This window comes from Falco punctatus (genome assembly GCF_963210335.1).
Source record: "Falco punctatus genome assembly, chromosome: 14".
NCBI classification, from domain to species: domain Eukaryota; kingdom Metazoa; phylum Chordata; class Aves; order Falconiformes; family Falconidae; genus Falco; species Falco punctatus.
The window spans coordinates 20,259,620-20,281,081 of NC_137594.1; the positions used below are offsets into that span (position 1 = coordinate 20,259,620).

At 38.7% G+C, this 21,462-nt stretch overlaps 1 protein-coding gene across 3 annotated transcripts in view; it reads left to right on the forward strand.

Annotated features, from left to right (window-relative positions):
• NFATC3 (nuclear factor of activated T cells 3) overlaps positions 1-13,353 on the forward strand; it is a 104,543-nt gene extending 91,190 nt beyond the window's left edge. For 2 of the 3 annotated variants that reach the window (XM_080364755.1, XM_080364754.1), the window contains exons 10-11: positions 38-139; positions 9,820-13,353. In XM_080364755.1, coding sequence (XP_080220881.1) covers positions 38-139; positions 9,820-9,944 — 227 coding nt within the window. In that variant the 3' untranslated portion in view covers positions 9,945-13,353. The remainder of the gene's footprint in view (positions 1-37; positions 140-9,819) is intronic. The other variant, XM_080364756.1, reaches the window with a different exon arrangement.
• Positions 13,354-21,462: the final 8,109 nt, after the last annotated feature.

Here is a 21,462-nt window from a genome sequence, read left to right on the forward strand (position 1 = left end):
CAGTCAGTAGTTATGTCTGTCTTCTTCTCTGACACAGACAGTTTTATCTCTGACCTGGAATACCAGCCATCAGGTTCAACAGAGAAATGGACTCAACATTCAGCACTCATGTCCAACTCCTATGTGGAAAATCTAGAGGGTGAGTCTGCTTACTGAAACGCTTCAATGTTTGAAATTGGAGCATGAAGGAAAGGGGAAAGTGTTGTAACAGTCTTAACATCTACAAGTGAAAAGCGCTATGTAATACTTAAGTATTGCTATAATTGGACACCTGTGTATTCTGAAATAGTTGAAAATTCAGAAGTTGTGAACCAGGTGTACACTCACGCAGTAAAAACCTCCACTTACAGTATGTGTAGCTGCCACAGAACTTCCTGAGTGATGTAGGATCTAGTAAAACAGAAGATGATATGAAAATCTTAAGCCAAATATGGGCAAGGGCATAGAGTGGCCAGATCAGTTAACCATGAGAAATTTAGAATGGTTATCCTTTTTTAAAAGGATGAAGCCATGTCAATTTAAACAAATGGAATACCTAAGTATTTGGAATACAGATTCATAAGTAGATTTCTAGTTGAATGTGCACTACAATTGTGAAAGATCACCTGGATTTATTTTAAGATGCTTTCAACTCCTTTATTTCACATATAAACAAGATTATGCACTATGACTCTCTTAAATGGTAATAATAATATTAAAAATTGGCACACAGTATATTGGTCGTGTTTGTGTTTATACTCATTCCTCTTAAGTGTTTTTCACTTTATTACAAACATGCCTAAAATGCCAAAGAACTATACTGTTCTTTCTTTTTTTCCAATATAAATATACACACATATATATAAACACATATAACACATTTCACTTTACTTTCCCCATAGATTTTTAAAGGGGATACTTGTAAATGTACAGTAGATCTGGGATTGTTAACAGTAAAGTAACCAAGCTCTGTGTATAGCCTTAATAAAACTCTCACACAATTAGTGTGTAGAGTGATCTTAAGTTTGCCCATGAAACTGAAGTAAATTGCGATGTTGGTCTTTCAAAAAAACTGACTTAGTTCTCTTTCCTTACATATCAAAATGTTATTAGTAAGGTAAGTAGCTGCTGTTCAGAATGGCAAAACTAGGGAAAGGACTCTGTACACTAAGTCGACATTTCTGTATCTAGAAACAGCAGATCAATTAGTAAAATACCAGTTATTGCTTAGATTATTTCTGTGTTCTAGCCTATATCCTGTGCAAGAACATGTGCTCAGAATCTCTCTGGTAGGTACAGAATAATTGTTGAAGAACAGGAGTTCTTGAAAAATTTAAACTCAATTCAATAATAAAATAACCCCCAAATACCAGTATCATCAACTAAAGAGTAACACACAGGTTGGCAACCCCCAAACTTAGAATTAGGAAATATACACCAACGGGTCCCTTTTAAAAAGGGCGCACAAAGCGAAAACCAGCTCCGTAGGAGAATATGCACACACACAAATGCTAGCATCTGAAAAATACAATGGAGAGACTGGCATTTTAAAAAAATTAAATAACAGGTATTTTAGGTATTTGGTGTAAGAAAGATAGTCAGTGTGGTGCTACTGCAAAAGATAGGTTTACACAGGAAAGGTAGTAGAATGGTTCTGTACCCTGAAGAATGCTTAGTGTCACATCAGACAAGCCAACTGTATCAACTAGTGGTAGAGAATGCTTACAGATTTAATGTTCAGCTTAAACTAGGAAGAGTATAGCTTCTAAATTATACTGCTGAACAGGAGAGGAACCATAACCATAGCGTGCGTGCTGCAGGAGATCAGACAATCTGCAACGGCAGGAAATACGCTAATGGAATACTTGAGTCATCCTTTATAGAATGGCTAAGTGTGACTGCTTCATGGAGCACTAAGTCATGAGAGGAACCCACAAGGGGAAACATCTCTTTATTTGGTCCACAGAAGCATGCAGTAACTGCTTAAAAGATTTTTTAATTTTTTTTCTTTCTTTTGTAGCAGTTTCAGCATTACAGGCTCTGACAAACTAAAAAAAGGGGAGTTATAGGAAAACAGAGTTAAGAAAAATAGTTGCAAACAGTCTGCAAACTGTTTATGAAGGTTCAGATTAAGCGTACAACTATTCTGCAGTGAGACTGCAAGCTGCTTTCAAATTCAGAAAAGAACATGAAAATTATTAGGTTAAATGTGAAACCTGGCCAACAGATAGAAGACAATTCAGGAATTAAGTTAAAATTCAATAATTTAATTTAGAAAGCTTTTGTATTGATGTTTGCAGTTGAGGAACTAGAGATTCTCATGCCAAAGTCCTTTGGAAAAGGGACATGTTGCAGGACCTGTCTCAAGTTGAAGTATCAGTCAAAAGGTTTCAGAACAAACAGATAAACAGGCAGTGACACAGTTCACCTCAGCTAGATGATATGCCAGACAACAACTCTGAAAGAGTAAGCAACCGTTGAACTATTAACTGTAAAGTATAACCTCTTGCTTAAATCTGGTTTAAAGCCAGGGGACTGGAAGTTGGTCAGTGTGATGACACTGCTGCTTAGCTATTCAGACTAGTGAAAACCAAAAAGTGTCTAGAAACCTCTCCAGAAAGGCCTTGTGATTAAAGAAAATCAGTTAAAGGAGTGGAAATTAGGGTAAGGGAAGGCAAAAAGACCAACCCGCCCTAATTCCATACATACCGCGACAAGCTCTCTGAACTATTCTCATTTAAAGCCATCTTGAATTTAAATGGACAAGTCTATGAAAACTTGCTCAGGAGTGTTAAAAGTAGTCTTAAAAAGGTGAATAAATGCTGGGAAGGCTTAGGGAACCAGCCAAGAACGAACAAATACTGCTAATACAGATCTGTGATGTGCCCGCATCATGCCCTGACGTCACAAAAGAATTGGATGCATACGTGGTGTTTTGGTCAAGGGCAATTAGCACGACCAAAGGTTTAGAACAGAAGTTACATTGAATCAGCTAGGACGCTCCAGCCAAAAAAATGAACGAGGAGAACACGCTAAGTATAGTAAAATGAATGGGTGGCACAGGAAAGGTGATGCAAAATACTTCTTGGGAGACAAAATAATAAAAGTGTCCACCAAGCAATCCTGCGGCAAGTTCAACGCATATACAAAGGATTACTACAGCTCTACATAGTTAAACTTTGGAACACTGTCTCAGAGTAGGGTGGATGACAGAATTTTGCACAGACCTTGAAGATCCTGGAAAGAAAAATCCAAACAGGACCACTTGGCACAGAAGGTGTCTCTGGCCTGGGAATTCCCTAGGACAAACACGTGTTGGAGGCTGGTGGAACATCCTGCAGAGGCATCATGATGTGTTTTCCTCAGGTCTCTACTATTACCCATTACAACCCATTAGTTGTTGAACTGGCTGGCTTATAGTTCTCTACGGAGGTTTTCAGGCAGTATTTTTGACCTAACAAAACCCTAAAATGCTTGGTAACTGCCTATTAGAGAGATTCTGTTGTCTTGTAGAAAGTATAGATGCTGATTATAGATTACTGGCTTCCTGCAAGGGAATGAGAGGTCACTTGCACTATTCCCAGAAAGGCCTTTAGCTTCAGGAATTGCTCATCTTTTCCTTTGTGCTCCAATACAAAGTATTTGTTCCCTTAGCATTCACAGCTCTAGGGGGGAATTAAGTAGAGCAATCTAGAAGCATGCTCATATTTGGTTGGCATTTGATTTAAAAAGATAATGCCTTTACTTCTGATGTTAGAACTTCAAACACCCATGCTGGAGATCATGCTATGTCTAAATATCTTTTTATTCTAATATAAAATATTCAGTAAGGTGGCACAGGTATATGTTGACTTGATAAATTATGGGTTGGTCTCAGACTGAGAGAATAAATTAAGGTGACATTTGTAGAACTGATTAAACTAACAGTGGGGGAAAAAGGCATAGATACTACAAACATTTCAAAGCTCCAGTTCTTAAAAGAGGAACTTGTTTGTCTAAATTTGTAATTTTTTTTTTAATTTATCCAAAATACTCAGCAACTTATTATTAAAAGCACCAGCTTTCATGATGTTGTCAGGCTTCTTAATGCAAGAGCTTTGTTCTGTTCAAATCAGCTGATGTGAGTAACTTTTTGTAGGTGAGAATTTCTCTGGAGAGGTTGGTCACTACTGCTCACAGGAGGCATATCTCTTGGAACAGCTGATAAGATTACTGCCCCTAGGTATATGTGGCACTGACAGCACAAAAGGCTGGGCTGTTCAACCTCATTTTAGTTATCTTAAAACTTTGGACTGCAAATTGCAACAGTTTTAAGAGAACTTCATGAACAGTCTGGCAGTTCATGCAGCAAACAGCTGGAGCAGTAACTATCAGCTGCCCTGGTGCAAGGCTTCAGTGACCAAGAGGCAAAGCCCTCTGCCCAGAAGGTACAGGCAGGAGCAGGGGGCACGAGGCCTCCCAGGAGCTGTGGCCCAGTTTTCTGTGAGTCTCAGTGGCTTGGCTTTCACGTGTGCACTTAGCAGGGACTTAAAAAAGCAAACAGAACACTATGTGAAATCAAAACAATGGGAACAATGCAGTAAGAATACGTGGTTGCTTTCATTTTACAAGCTTGACGGCAGATCCAAAAGTCAGAGCTAGTTCTCCTCTACTCTGGTCCACTGGTATTGATGTTAGTATGCTGCTTAATTTTTTTGCGAGATTATAGGGGTTTGAGCCTCCAGATGACTTTCAGTGCCTTTTTCAATGCAGCATGTTCATGCTTTTTTGATGCAACACAAAGGGGAAAGAACAAAACCAAAAAAACCCACAAAAACCTTTGCAACACAATACTACGGTATCACTAGCGTTGATGAGTCCAATCTAATCTTTGTAGCAAAAGGTTTTCCCCCACCATGTTAAAAATAGATTGTGCAGAACAAAATTTAAGAATTTAACTATTAGTATAAATTTACCAGCCAGCTTACACTCTGCATAAGAAAAAGGTGAAACTATAGCAAATAAAGTAACAGCTGAAATTCTCAAATGTGGGATAACTACCAAAGAGGTCAATTAAATAGACTTAGGAAAGTTGTTAAAAATAATTTCCATTTCACAGCCCAATTTGAAAACAAAACAAAAATACCAAACAAAAAAAAACCTGTGTAAGTTTTCAAAATGCATTTATCACAGCAGTGGAGGAATCTGCCGCATTTCTATACAGTGCAGCGTGTGCCACCCCCTCTCCCTTTTGATCTGATCCAGTCATTATTAAAGGTTGCCACCTAAAACATTTGATGACACTTTTGATGCTGTCCACTCAGTTGACACTGATCATCCAAAACAGTTTTAGGTGATCAGTATATAGTAAATGAGTACTAAATAGTAGTTAGGCCTCTATAATTAGTATGCAAAATATGAAGTTCAGGGTATGGGATTAACAGTCAGAACACCTGGCACCAAACAGGCAGTGACTGAACTGGGGGAAAACCAGGGAAGAAGGTAGACTGAAAGAGTCAGGGTCTACTCACAGGACAGTTCACCTGCATCTTAAGTCTCATGAGCCTGGCTCTCTTCAGAGAGCCAACAGAAGTATAAATGCCACAAATGAACCTGGCAGACAGACCACAGAGAATCTTAACAGCATAACTGAGATCTGTATTACTGAATCCCGAACAAGCTCTGCAGCCTTCCCCTTGAAACTTATGAAAAAGTTTTTTCTTTGTCACAGTTTAAGTCACAAAGTCTGAAACTTTGTGAAAAAGAAAGGAAGGAAATTTTATAAAAAAAGTAATTGCATGTATTAAAAAAGCCATGCAACTTGGTTTCCCAGGATGTAATTGCTAACTGGATGGCTTTTAAGGTTAAGCAAAAGGTATATGAAATCTTTCTAATTACACTTCTAGGACAACATAGCCCACGCAACCCATAGTTGAAAATCAGAAAGGTGGGATAAAGTATTCTGGGAAGTGTAGAGAAGAAGTCATCTTTTGTTTGTAAGGCATCCTTAGCATAGCCTGAGCTCTGTCCTGTCTCAGGACTGTAGATACTGACTTCCTCTCCCAATTCATCACCTAAGAACTTGGATTTTGCTAGACAACATTATAGAAGACCTGTGTTTACGTTCATGAATTAAGTTTTCAGTTTCAAAGACAGACTACTAAATGTTCCAAGACTGACCCTGTGTGGAAGAGGGTAATATGTCATGCATTCAGATACTAACCCTTGTGTTTCTGTTTTAGTCTTTAAAAATAATTTAGTATGATTTTCTCCATCACAAATTAATACAAAAAGTAAAACACCTTATGACTTTACCTTCAGTCATGTACATTTCTATGCAGAATTTTAACTCTTCCTACCAACTACTTCATTTATATTTTAAACTTCTTTTAAGTCAGACAAGTTAATGACAGTAATGCTGGTAGACACAGAATGTCCTTCATATAAAGCCAAATGCTTCCCAGCTTAGATATATCCAGGCATCTCATTATCTGCTGCCATAAAGCAGAGTTGTACATCTCTTCAGTGAGCTGTTCCAAAGGACTTCCAGGCTGCCTAATTTTGGTAAATATTCAATATGGCTTCTTTGGTTTTTTTCAGTCTTTAAAAGACCAGCTTTGGTTTAAATGCCCATTCCGGCACCTGCTAGCCCACATGCTGGTTCATTGCCCCGCATTGTCCCTGTTGATCCCTCCCAGCGCTCCCAAGCGTGTTGGGCACTGCCAGCCAGGCAGCTGGCACGGCCGCCCTGTGCCTGTTAGGGCATCACTGCCCGCACCCCCTGCCCAGGGCTCTGACGGCCGGCAGCCAGGCTGCTGCACCGCACAAGGTCAGAGCACTTGGATCTCAGCCGCTGGGTTCTGCAAGCTGCTCTTCCTTCAAAGCGTTTGTACCATCATCTGTACATAATCTAAATCAACACGCAGTCCTCCAGAGTCTGCAAGCTTCCCCCATCCATTTGTTGCTTACAGATTTCCAGACAGGGCACTCTTGGAAAGTATAAAATTGGAAGATGTGTTAGTCAGGAGGCTATGGTCTGTGAAAAAGTGAAAACACACCTTTTCCAGGCACAGCAGAAAAGTTATTCTGGCCTTTTACTTAAGCCTGCACGGCACTCTGACAAAACACTGATTAAGATTCTTCTTTAAAAAAAAAAAAAAAAGCACGCTTGAATACTGGTTGGGTTTAAAAATCAGCAATCCTAACAAAATCACTATGGCAAGTAAAACTACTCCACCAGACTTTTCTGTTGAGAAAAAGAGAAGGTACAGCATTTCCCTTAGAGACGGTACATGTTTCGAATGTAAATACATATAATCAGATAAACCTATATTGGCTACATGCTTGCTAGAAACGTTGCTAAAAATAGTTCTCCAACAGCAAAATGAAAGGCATGACAGAGCTATTGAACTCCGCTATAAAACAGCTTATTGTAAACAAATCCATGGTTATTAAAAAAAAATAATCTCAAAAACAAACAAACAAAAAAGCCAAATTAACCTATAACTTGAATTTAGTACTCCACATAATGAATTATGCAGAACTTTGGCAAATAAAGCACCATATGACCCACCTATTGTATTCACAGTGTAATGTGATTTGAGGAAAACTTAATGCCACGTGGCTACGTGCTGTTCAGTGAAACACCTTTGCCTGTGGGACCTACAAACCGTTGCAACAGTATAGACCAGCGTGCTCTGGTGTCATCAGTACAGACAAATATCACCTATCAAAACTTAAAGGAAGTAACCATCTTCATAATTTCAAAATATAAAAGACATTTAGCTATATTGCTTTTTATTGTATGGCTCATGAAAGTTTTAGTAGTGCTGAACAGCTGCAGTGTCCGATTTGCACAAAGCGACTGTTCAGCAGTGTACAGCTGGTAATAGCTGTTAGAGGTCCTGTAGTCAGAGCAAGTTAACGAGCGCCCTGACAGAAGCTGGTGGAGCATCCTTCTTATAAATGAACAACTAAATTTTGTTTAAAAAACAAAAAAAAAAGTCTTGTTTTTTAATGGCTGCTCACTTATGCATTGTGTTGGCGTAATAAAAATAGTTGGAAAAAGTACCCTACCTGCACTCATGCGGTTAAGTTCATTGACGGAAAGATTTTTTTGAAGGCAAATAAATTGCAAGCCTTGTAATGCTCGAGGGACTCTGTTATTACATAGCTGGTCTGAACTATTTTCACCTTTGGCCTGCAATAATGTGTATTTTTAACAAGCTGTCCTTGCATTCATGCAAGGGAATACCACTGCCACCGATCCTCTTTTAGACAACAACTACCTGCTCCGTGGTTACATACGGGTATATGACATAAGGTGATTTTAAGGCTTTTCTAAGTAAACTAAAAAAATATAAACCAAACTTGTTTTCAGAGTTAGATTTTGTATATCTCACAAGTATTTCAGAGCATTCGCGATACTACTGCATTTTCTTTCAGACCCACTTATGCTACCGCTGCAGCAAAAGACAATGCTCAGACTGTTGAACACTGTAAACATAAAGAGCAATATACACTACCAGTAGATTAATTTTGTTATGCTTCTGCCAGAGAGGAATGGTTAGTAGGAAGCTAAATCCTGCTATGGAAAATTAAGGAAGCATTAAGAAAGGTGGTGAAGTATATCAATATTGTTCTGTAAATAGAGAACAAAAGAGCAAAAAGCCTAGGTTTCACGTCTTAAGATTTCCAGTAGGAGCAGATTACTAGCAAAGCAAAATTTATTTTGTTTCTACTGGGAATGGTCCTTACTCAACAAAAGGATCCCATGAAAGGGATCCAGACAGACTCATGGCAGAGGCTTTTCTTTTATTGCTATAATCCAGCACATTCAAAGTCTTGCTGAATAAGAGATGCTGTTTACCTACTGCGACTCAATCATGGAAAACAACATGCCTCTTCTAACTGTTAAATAATAATCCTATTTTTCTTATAATCCAATAGTTATCTATACTTTGTCATTACTATTTAATGTGGTATTTTTCATCTCCACTTAGAATACTACTGTTTCTTAAACTTACCATTGCCCACTTTCTAAAACAGATATTCATATCACTCCATTTACACTTATCCATTAGAATAATTGGGTTTGTCATCTTCCAGACTCAATTATACTGCAATCAATTATCTAAGCTTTAGGGTAACATTCCAAAATCGTTGTTTGCTGATAACTTAAGTGCTACTTCATCATATTCACAGTGGTGTCCCTCACTTGTAAATAGTAATAGTTTGCTAATCTTTGTGAATTTCACACACACACAAACTGATGCGACCTGCATTAGTCAATCATCAGTCAATCATTTCACTATAGAAAAGTTGACTGATAACTAAAAATGTTTATTACTGCAGTTTCAGAAATGCAATTATTAAGAAAACTGGCCAATTAAATAGGTATATAGTATTAAAAAGAATATTCTGTTAACCCAAATCCAAGTTCTGAGGAAGTTCTGTAAGTAGCTTGAAAGAGCCAAGAGTTAGTTACTTGTGCCTGTAACACTCTTGAACAGAAGGAATTCTGTGGGGAAATTGTACTGAACCGACCTGTGCTGTGCCTTTGGATTACCTGGTTGTCACGCATATGCATGTGCTTATTTTCTTCAAGTGTTTTAGGGATCCATCGACATGGATTTGGTAAGTACAAAGTGCAATACTAGGAGAAAATAGGACTGGGGGGGGTTTCCCCCTTGCTCAACTATTACTGAGGTTAGGTTCCTCATTCATCCTCTGTTTCTTAACTGCATCAAGGCTTAGCACTGAAATATTTCTTTTTAAAAGTGATACACTGGTGAGTCCTGCCTTTTCAAAAGCATAAAAAGTCATTTTTTTGCTCTTTTTTTTTTTTTGCCTTTTTTTTAGTGAATGAGATCATAGGAAGAGATATGTCACAGATCTCAGTGTCACATGGAACAACAATGGCCAGCCAGTCTGCACGTGCATGTCCTGGATCTCTGGAGACAAGAATATCTGATGGAATCCAGTAACGGATAAGCTTACAACGGAACATCCATGAAAACTTAACAGTTTCTCTGAATATTTCTTCATCCTCTTCCTCCTCTTTAGACTTACTGTGCTTCCAACTCTGTGGCCTTTATGAACTGGAACAGTGGATCCTTGCAAAGCCCTTTTAGTGGGTTACATTTTTGATGTAGAGACAGAGCATTTTAATTATAGTTCCTGAGATGCTGTAAAGAGACTTCTTAAAATGGACACACAGAATCTACACCAGATATTTTAACTGTTTTAAAGTTACAAACAAGCTTTGCTTTTTGCATTTAAATAGAATACTTTTATATTGTAAGTGCTTCAGATGTGGGGAGATGTTAGTTTGCTCATATAATATTCACAGTACTGAATGTGGAAAAAGATTTAATACACATCTTCAGTGTGCTGCTTTCCCTTAGAGATAGTGTAGTTTGTAACTGATGATTTGTAACACCTTTTGGTCATTTTGGAAAACCTTTAAAGCTTCTATTGTTTAATTTTTTTTTAATATGATCTTCCAATGGCAAATCAGTCATACCTGTCATCTGAAGCCAATGCCACGGAAGCCATTGTGTATACAAATACTGTAGCGTTTTCTTTCTTAGATTCATAGGAAGCAAAGCCAAATGTAGATCTGCACTTGTTTATAAACTGAAAATGTTACTTGATAGGCTGCAAAAAGACCATTCCATCATGAAAGTGTTGGGATAGAAATGACATTCCAAAATATAACTTTTATAACTTTGTGGATAATCTTCCTGTTCTTTATTAGCACAGGCTCCTTCTTGAAATAGCTTTTTCTTAGAAAGTTACATTTGTAATCAAATTTGAGCAGTAGGATTTTAGATTAAAGAACAGCAACATCAAAGCCATGTTAGATACAGGAGAAATTTTAATATTTGCTGAGGATCTAAGTGTTCCTGCTTTCCCTGCAGAATATGGTTTTGAAATCACCAATTCAGTGGCATTTGAGTTTTCCATGCAATAAATCACTTGATCACATCTGTTTCTTTTACACACTGTATGCCTGATGACCATGCCACTCAGAAGTCCTATGGAGGTGAAAATTACAGTTCCTTAAATTTAAGCTGTTTATAAACATCAGTTTGCTAACAAGTAATTTGCTGTCAATTTGTGATTAGGTAGTATGGTTTGCTCATGTTTCATTGTAAACGTGTGAAGCAGAAGCTACCAAAGAAATAGACAAGATTCATAGCAGTTCAAAGGATGCGTTTCCCTTACCCACATCATCCCAGACATTTGAGACTATCTGTTTACATAGTTATTAAAAATCTCAGGCCTCTATGATTAGAAACCTAGGAGAGGATCTGAAACTGCCTGCTTAGGCCACAAATATTTCCCTCCCCCAGAAGACGCTGTCGTTTACAAAGCTTTCTGATACGGAACATACAGGGTACAACAATAATGGCAAAATAAGACCAGAAATACATGGAACCTCAAAGCATTTAAGACGTTAGTTGTAGTTCCTCATTTGGGTGAGCCATGATGCTCTAACGAAAATTAAAAGTGAATGCACTCGAAAATTTTGGCATGTAGACAGTGTGTTTGCATTGAAACTAGTTCAGACAATTGTGGACATTTCAGTGGTTTAACATACATGGAGTACACGCCTCTTTCTGTAGAAAATTACTGTAAACTTAAAATTACAGCAAAATGGTCTTAAAGCAGATACCGTTACTGAATTGTAATACCTGTAAGAGCAAACAAATTCTACCGATGTTTCATTTTGGCAGACAGTCGTGGGGAAGACTATCTGTTGAGCCTTTTGCAGGAAAAATTTTACACCTAAATTTAAGTCACACCCAAGCAATACCATGAAAGTAGCTATAATTGCCTCTTTGTAATAACCGAATCATGAACTTTTAAAAAGACCACACATTAAACAGGTGAAATTACAACTTTTATCATGTACTTCCACTTAAGAGTGCAGCCTAAGGCTACTATCTTGACATTTCATAGTTATTTCAAACAACTTAATGCAAGGCCACTATGTGCGTGTTGGGAATCTTAAGCATCCTTTTTGTGAATGTATTGTCCAATAGTGCAAATTTTAAATTTGCAGAAAAAAAGTTGGCAGGGCTGTAATCTGAAAAGCGTGATATTGTAATTGTCCCTCAGCAATGGTGCTTTCCTCTGTCCTCTACTGATTTATGTTAAAGATCCTAGAAAAGGATTCACACAGAAATACATCTACTTATGGTTTTGACACCTTAAAAAATAAAAAAAGTACAAAACCCACCACACAACACTATAAGCTACGTAATTGTCTTCTGGCTACGTGCTGGTGGCAAGGCATGTTCCAGTTTTCATTCATGTATTGGGTCTTTTGCATTAACCGTTGTTTGTAGGAGAATTCTAACTGAACAGCTTTTCATACTGTATGGGATTTATGCTCCTTTATCCTACTGGTACAGACTCTCCTTGCAAGTTCTCCAAGTAGCTGGAATTCACTGTACCTAAATTATAGGAGCCCAAACAATCCGGAGTTGCTATGCACTAAATTTTCTGATGCCTTTAAATACCTTGATGCCTGTAGACATAGAGACGCTTTCCTATTTAAAAATTAAATAAAAAAAAAATATATAGCTTTGGATACTAAAGCAGTTTTGTATTTGCCTTGTAAAAGCTTCAGTACAAGGGTCTTAATTTTATTTTAGCTTGTGTGATAACGTAGATAAAGACTGTTACTCTTGTATAATTTTAGTGATATAAAAAGCACACAATCTCTATTGGACTATGCAAATTTAATTAAACAACAGAACCCGGCAACTGTTGATACTTTGTTGGCATCCACTCCCTTGCCCTTAAGTCCTTTCTTCTCCCCGAGTACTTTTCCAAAACTTTGTAATAATTTAGATTATCCTGAAGGAAAGCCTTAATGATGAGGTAGCTTTTCTATAAGGAGGATCAAAGATCAATGTTAAAAACAAATAAAGGGTAGTATATTAATCCGGGGGGGGTGGGGAGGGTGGGAGGGTGCGGTGTGATTTCATGAAATTACCATAAACTACCAATCTGAATTTCTGTAGTAAAATTTTCATGTTATCAGGGGAACTGCCATCCTTTTTAAACCAAAGAATGAAAATAACATGACAGTTTTGTTCTGATACAAACAAAGCTTTGAAACTCTATTTTTGATACTCATAATGGATGTCATTCCTTGAGGTTCAGAAATCATTCAAATTGAAATTTTATATTTAAAAATGTGGGACAATAAAGATTAAGTTCTAGATGTTTACAGAGCCTTGTATTGTAATTTCATGTACATTTTGTATTTTAAACATTTTTGTAAGTTATGATTGCAGTGCTACTTGCAGAAATAAAGGGAAAAACTTGCATTTAGGCTCTTAAATCATAGTGTTCAAATAAAAAAAAAAATAATGCAAATGTATTGTCATTTATTTAAAATGCAGACCCGAACGCAGAGTGGGAAGAAACTCCCTATCTGTGATGCAGTGGTGAACAGCTATGCTCAGGTGTGACATACCAAATGAGGGACATTTACCATGGCCCCTTGAAGGGCAGCAATTCTGAAGCAATTTCAGTTTGGGACTCAACATAAAGCCAGCAACAGCAAGCCTGTACCTGTGCAAGGAACAATCAGCAGCGCTGACACAGCATCGGTCTGCACAACAGTGATTTCCTATTTGCAGGTATCATTGTTTCAATTAGATGATCACAAGATTATTTAGAGAAATTAATATACCAGAAATTACTATTCAGGGAGCACATCATAAAGGGTAATTTCCACTCCTGAAAGGATATTATCATAGGCAACTGCAGTTAAACTGTTTCAGAAATAGATGTAAAATTCCTACAATGTCTAAATTGTTTGCCAAATCTTGGCTGATGGTATAGTAGATTCAGGTCTTAAAAATATCTCTCTAGTCTCAGTGATATTAGTGTTACTGAAAAGATATTATTTTTATCTCCCTCGCAGCTTTATTACAGGGTTTTTTACTTGTCTGTGGGTTCCCCAGGCATATTAAGGTACGCGCCTGTTCCAAACTGCACACTGAAGCAGTTCTGGCCTTTGGTTAGCAATGCACACCTGACGAGAGAGCAGAGAGCCACCATCCCACCGGGATCTGCTCACCTTGTGCAGGGACAACACAGGCCACTTCACGATTAGGTTCTTGTTTAGAGCGCATGTCCTGACTGATTACCTTCGCCAATGTTTTTTATCGATAAATATAGCAGAAAGAGGTAGCTACAGTGCCAGTAACTGAATGCAAAGTAATTATATCTGAGTTTTACTAAAGATAGCACAAGCTGTCTAAAAGCTCTTCCACATGTTTTCTAGTATGATTACCCAGTATATAATTAGCATATGCCAACACTAGTAATAATCCATGGATTGACTGCGTATACTTTGCTGTCAATTCAAGTCGTCTTTTAGGTGCAAACAGGCTGAAGGCTGATTCACTGAGATTGATAGGACAGGATTGATGACAGGATGTGCAGTCACGCCAGGGCTTTTAAAGTTGAGCATGACTAGCCCTGGGCACTCACCCTGACACCCCTGGCTGCTGCACTGCAGAGAGGGGACTTTATTCCAGGCATTATGAAAACTTCAATTCTACTTTCAGAAAGACTGTTCTGTCATTTCAGAGAAAATGAATGTCAGTTTCTTTACAAGAGTATTAGAAGTTTCTGCTCATTTAGGACCCCAATGCAGAGGAGGTGCTGGCAGAAATCAAGGCCTTTTAATTCTCTTACTGTAGCTGGTATTGCCTTACAGTATTCCCCAGCACTGCTTGTGCTGTCTGCTTCCCTGTTTCCAGGCTCCTATCCTTCCTGCCATCTCACCCAGCCTAACTCAAAATACCAGCGTGTGCTTTGAATCCAGCACTTGCTCCTCTGTAGCAAATTAGGTGAGAACTGAGATCTTTCCCAAGTGGTCCCCCACCTTCCCCCTCGGCCCCCCCCCCCCCCCCGCCTTGGCTTTAATTAATTTAGAAGAATATCATTCAGGAACTAGCCACTGCTGTAGTGATTGAAGTATTAAGGTATGTGAAAGGCCGTTAAAAGCGTACTCAGTCCAACATGGAAAAGAATTTCTAATATATTTAAATTCATGCATAGTTTTGCATATAGTCTTCTCTGGTAATGGAAGTTAACACTGAACTTTATTGTGCCTACTAAAAAGGATAACGTTCATCAGCTACTCTTAACACACAAAAAGCATTGCCATTTGCCAAGATTCTCTAAGAAACAAATTATTTTACAACAACCTACTGTTACCTTTGTTACCGGTAATATCTGCTACATGTAAAAGAACAGAAAAAAAACCCCAAAAACCAAAAAACTAACCAGACTTTAAGAAGTGATAAAAATAAGACACTTGCTTTGCAAAGGCTTGTTTTGTTTTAGAAAAGGCTGATCTGCTAGAGAAGTCAGCTATACAAGTTTCTGAAAAATTAGTGTCAAGTTTTTGTTGGTTTATTATTTAAATTTATTATCGTTAAATATTGTCTGGACACTGAAAAGAAAAAAAAAAAAAAAACACAAACCAAACCCCACCTTTTCCTTACTGTCACTGCTGTGACATCTGCTGGTAAGAGCTGGTAGAGTGTGTGCAGGCTCTGCTTGCTCCCATTACAAGGGCTCTCCCTCCAGAAAAAGTAACTTATGACATTTCTCATTTGACAACTTTATGAATAAAATTACCTAGTTAAGCGTTGGTGCAACTGATGTGTACCACAGAGAAATGCATATAGTTGTGGGTACAAGAAAACTTCGGTAGTTCTTAGCTGAAGCAGGCTAAGCCAGACAGAAGGCATGTCAAGCTGCCCGTGCACAGCTTAGCCTGGTAGCAAGCTGCATTACCTGCTGTGCACATCCAATAACTTAGTCCTGGCCTCTTAATACACTGCAGAAACCTTCCATAAAGAAGGTTTAACACTGTTACACCTTCCATAAAGAAACAGTTGGAACAGCTCACAGAATCACATATACATGGTGATAATGAAACACAGGCATTTAAAAGGAGAATAATAAAACTGGGTAAGCAAACAGGCAAAGAACAAAAAAAAAATATCTTGAGAGTCATGGTTTGTTTTTTTCAGCCATTCAACTTTTGTTGCCATTCGCCTTTTCTTACAGAAAGATTCACTGTGACAAAGCAAATAATTAAAAAAAAACACCAAAAATATTGACAATAAAGACTTCTGCATGCAGGAGCTGCATTATCCATAAAGATAAAAGGGAACCAATGAAAGTATAAAAAGTTGGGTCTGGAAGAAATCAAAAAGATGTACAGCATGGAAAATTCCTGCAGGTTGGACAGACTGATTTTCTAGGGAAGCGAGTGAGGAGCATGGGCTAAAGGGCCTGAAAATGATACAGGCAAGACTAATAAAGAGCAGTTCTGATCAGAGAGGTCCTGCCCCTTGCATCAAGAAGTTCAATGCCAACAGGTAACTCTCTGATAGGTCATACTGCAAATAATTGACAGCGAGTATTTGAACCCCAGGTGCTGTTTGCTGGTTGGTTGTTTTGGGGGTTGTTTTTCCACCAGTCTTAGTAATCGGTCTCCATTTCTGTCTCTAGTGTCAGTGCGGTTTCATCATTTGGTGCACTCATGCTCTTTCCTATCCACCTGAGCTCTAGTACATGAGAAAAGCTACTGTGAGTCAGCCTTCTTTTCTGTAATTCTTGATTGTGTCATGATTTTCAAAGAAATGTGATGTACCTAAAGTAAGCTCCGACAGACATTCATGAAAATATTGCTCGGGAATGTGGTGCTGGATAATCAGTTGTATCACATGAAGTAAGATGGAGGGAGAAAAGGGAGAAAAGCTAAAAAAGGAGAAACTACTTTCAGAAGTTCTTGTGTCACTGGAATGAGAAATATCTAATGACTTGAAAAAGTCCTTCTTTTAATTAAAAGCAGAGAAGACAAGGAAGCAGACTACTGAAAATCCTGACAGTCAGGAAAGCAAATGTTTCTAGAAAACAGGTACTTTAAAAAAAACCAATAAGCACCTCCACACCTTAACAACTGTAGCAGCTGGTACCAAACACACAAGTTCCTAAGCCAAACTTAATGTACTAGGTCTTCTGCAAGCAGCAAGAGTAGAGCTAGCAGAGCACTGGCTCTAACACTAACATCAGCTTTCAGGATTTAATGTGTCATCGAGCATTATTTAGGAAAAGGCATGAAAAGTCAGGGTTGCCTTCCTAAACTTAACGTAGCTTGCTACAAAAGGCATGAGGGATTCTCTCTGCCAAGGTGGCAACAACACTGGAAGAAACACAACAGCACAGAGTAGCTGAGTGTCCTCCCAGTTCTCTTACATGCATCATAGATTTTTCCTTATTGCAATAAAAGGATCTGTTTGTAAATATTCCATGAACTCCCTGGTGTATCCACCAGCCAAGTCTTTCTTACAATGTGCTGGAAAAGGACAACGCAAACTTTTAGAAGTCAGTATGTCATTGCTTTTAAGTACGAAATTTGCGAGTATGATGTAAGAACAGATTTTTCCAGTCTTCCATCATTTGAACTAGTGCCCTCAAAGCTGCTGCACAGCCTGCTCCAAAGCACTGGTTTTCTACGATTTAACAAATTATGTTTTAGTTTTAAGGTCCAGCATTGTAAGAAATGCATCATAATAAAGGTGCAACCATTTAGAAATCAGAAACAGTTTCAGTTCACAAGAGATGTGCATTTCCAGTTTAACTGCCATTAATTCAACATGTTCACTGTGTGCTTTTTATGCTGTGTCTCTGTGTGTACTGGTTGCTCACAAAACATTAACCCTTACAACTGCCTGTTAGTTACAACAGTTTGTGTTCAGGTCTGTACTGTGTGATAGCCTAAAGTTCTCATAGTAACTATAACTGTTTCTGTCTCTAGCTGCACTAATTGGCACGCTTACTGTTTGGCTGATCCACGCATTTGTGCAGTTCCATGTTCCCACCACTTCTTCCCTTACCAGGAATAAAAATTTGCTTATAAAATCTTCAACAGAAAGCAAATATGAGAGGTCAAGGACAACTTTATTCAAGCAACAGCAAATACCGCCCCTGTGACATTTGCCTGGCTGTAGTCACAGTAGCTGGATGAGGAGCACAAGTCATCACGCCAATAGGACAAATAAGGCAATACTGAAACTGAATTAAGTGCTACTATGGGATTATTTTTTCTAAGGATATGAAAAAAAGAAGCTATGCCAAGAACATCATCATTGCCATCTGACCTCACCACTGACAAAAGTTATAATGGAAAAGTTGCACAGACAATGAAGGAAACAAGCAATCCAACACTGGCCAAATACTGGGCTGAATGACATCGTGGTTTGGAGTGGCAGAGACAGGCATATATTTTGTGGCTGTCAGCAGAGTTTCAGTGAGAGTCTAAAATACTGATTGTCTGAACCTAAACCCTCTGGAACTAATCCAGCTGCTAAAATGACACTGGAGACCAATAAGGTTTCCTTAGCCAGAAAGGATACAGAACATGCCAAGGGGACAACACCTTACAACCCAACTTTTTGGTTTTGCGCAAGGCTTCCTCAAATTGCAGGCTTCCATCACTACAAAAGGTTAACCTCAACCCCTACTTCACAGCAGAACGCAGAAAAAAAAATCTCTCACAGAATTTTTAGCAATAGTTTTTAGATAACAGTTAAGCTGTATAAAATACCCTTTAGATAAGCTGTATAAAATACCCTTTAGATAAGCAACAGTTAAACAGATCACTGGCTAAGCAGGGCATGTTCCAGTGTTTATTGTTCAATTTTTCTGTGCCATTTTTGCCCTCCCTTGTGGATTCTCTCTACAGAGACTGTGCCCTCATTGCTTTGTATCACTTGCACATAGATTACACTAAGCCCAAGATTTTTTCCAAGTACATAAACTCTTAGCAGTTCAAACAATATTTGGAATAGTGGAGTAACATGGAATTATATCAGTTGTAACAAAAAAAAAAATCCCATTGGGTTGGGAGGACACAGCCTAAATGCAGTACAATACTAAGTGATACTAAATATTTAAACAGTGACTAAATCTTTCATAAACAAAGTAGCAAAAATGAAAAAAGGCAATTAAATTCTCTCTTTCCATTCAGCTGGTAGGGTAGATTTGAAGCTACATTGTGTTTCTTTCATCAGAAATACAACACTAGGGTAGCTTGTGCATCACCCAAGGCCACTTTGCAGACAGTGGAGATCTGCTGTGGATGAGCCCAAGCAGGCACAACCAGAACTGGATATCATGCAACACAAAAAATACTGAGTGGTGATGTTAAAAAAAAAAAAGAAATCACATTATTGAGATATGTGGAGCTCACTTGGTGCACTGTTCTGGAAGTGGTCCTCAAGCTTGTAGAGTTGTTTAAAACAAGCAAGCACCTTCAAATCTTCATTTGGTATTGCTGGCACTCTACTGAGTAAGGCAGATACAATCGAGTTTTCTACTCTCAACAGCATACTGATTGTTTTAGGATTACTACTTTTTTTTTTTTTTTTTTTTTTTTTTTTTTTTTTTAAAGAAGGCAAACTGCAGCTTGGGGGGTGGGCGTGTGGCTGCTACAACATTTAATCAACACAGAGATCCCATCTTTATGCCTGCTGTTCCAATTCCCCCCAAGAAAAGTCAGGGGTAAAAAGAAAGTTCACAAACAATTAGATACAACTCATTTTTTTCACCAAGTTTTCAGGACACTTCTCTGGAGTCTCTTTTGTCTAGCAAATGAGGTGCAAGTGCTCACAAAACACATGCCCGAATCCAGCTTATACTTTGTGAGCCTCTCAAAGGCACAGGCATCCGGCACAGAGGGAGAAGCTAATGGCACACCAGCTTTGGCTCTCTATTTGCAACTGAGAGGGAGGTTTAGGATGGCATGCAGTTTGAATTATTTCTCCCCCATTTGTGTATTTTGTCATTTTATTCTCAGTATGACTCCCACAAAATAAACATAAGCAAGCAGGAATAGGAGATGAAATCTCACATGCAGAAAGGTCACTGAGGAAAACAGCTTTGGCTCGCTTGTACTGAACCCAACAGAGCTTATCAGGAGGTTCACAGCTTCTACAATGTCCCTCTGCACCAAGCTCCAGCAAAGCCACTGCTGCTCCTACTCCTAATTCACTAAGGACTGGACTATTTTACCCCTTTTTCAGACCATAAACAGTGATGGCAAATGGCCTTTCCCAGAGGACACTAACGGAATGACAGCTAATCGTAGGACGCTAACGGAATGACAGCTGACTGAGCTACGACGTCTCCAGCTGAAAGCCAAGCCCAAATTTCTGGTACCACTGCTAACATGGCAGCCACATACACTTAATCACAAGGCTGAGGAGAGCAAAGCAGAAGAGTTCACTGGAGACTTGCTTTTAGGATAAGAAAACACTAGGAAGCCTACAAAGAGGAAAAGGTTGACAAGCTGCTACCCTGAGTGGTGGGAACACCTGGGCTCTACCAAGAGCCCATAACAAGCTGTGTATGACTGCAGCAGGATGCCTTCAGCACAGGCTGATACAGAATACAGGGCAGTATCCATCAAGGGGAAAGAGGAGCATTTAACACCTCATCGAGGCAAAAACTAAGCAGTTTAGCAAAAGAACTGATGCTTAATATGTGGAAACATTTACAAACATACCGAAGGGAAACAGCCTTTATTCTCAGAGGGTAATCCGACTGTTCCCTACTCCAGAAAATAATAGAGTCTGGAAAAAAAGAGGTAGCAGGAGTGATTAAACTGGTATAAATCCTCTAGAAGACTTGAAAGAGAATAATGGCTGTAAAAGCTAAGGATGCCCCACCAAAATAGCAAAGACACAAAGGCCAAACCCTTAAGTAGCTCTTATCCGAAGGGGAAAGAGCAAAGCTATTTACCGCACAAAAAGAGAGTTTTCTCACATAGCATAAATGCAACTAGACTAAACATGGGGTTGTTCGTTCATTTCTACTCCCATATCTTTTACTAAAAACAAAAAACCAAAGCCAGACAATGACAGACCTGGGTGCTCTGAGCATTATGGTAAAACACAGTATTCACAATCTAAATCACGCTGGTTAAGGTAACCTGGGTCACAGCAAGGCATTCCTTCCCCTGACAGGGGGTGAATCTATAAACTGAGACTTCAGGACGCTTCAGCAAGTGACCCAGCTTCCCAGGGCTCCTTCCACTCCATTGAAATAGTGACACAGCGGGATCCCAATTCAAAAGGCACAGCTCAGGGAAGAGCTGTCAGCACACGTGCCAAAGAGGCAAAAATAACTCCTAGAAACTGCTGGCCATACTGGAGGCTCCCTGCTGGGCAATCAGTTATTGGGCACATACTTGAACCCCAAGGCTCACAGGGGGCAGAACATCACAGCATTTAATAAGCTTTGATAGGATCTACTAAATTTCCAGTATTACTGTACCATAGATGATTTGTGCTATAATTTTGGTTTTAACCCAGTTTCCATTATGAGATATTTCAAATGAAAAAATTCATGTTAGTCACCAAAGAGACAACTATCCCTCACAGACATCATAGG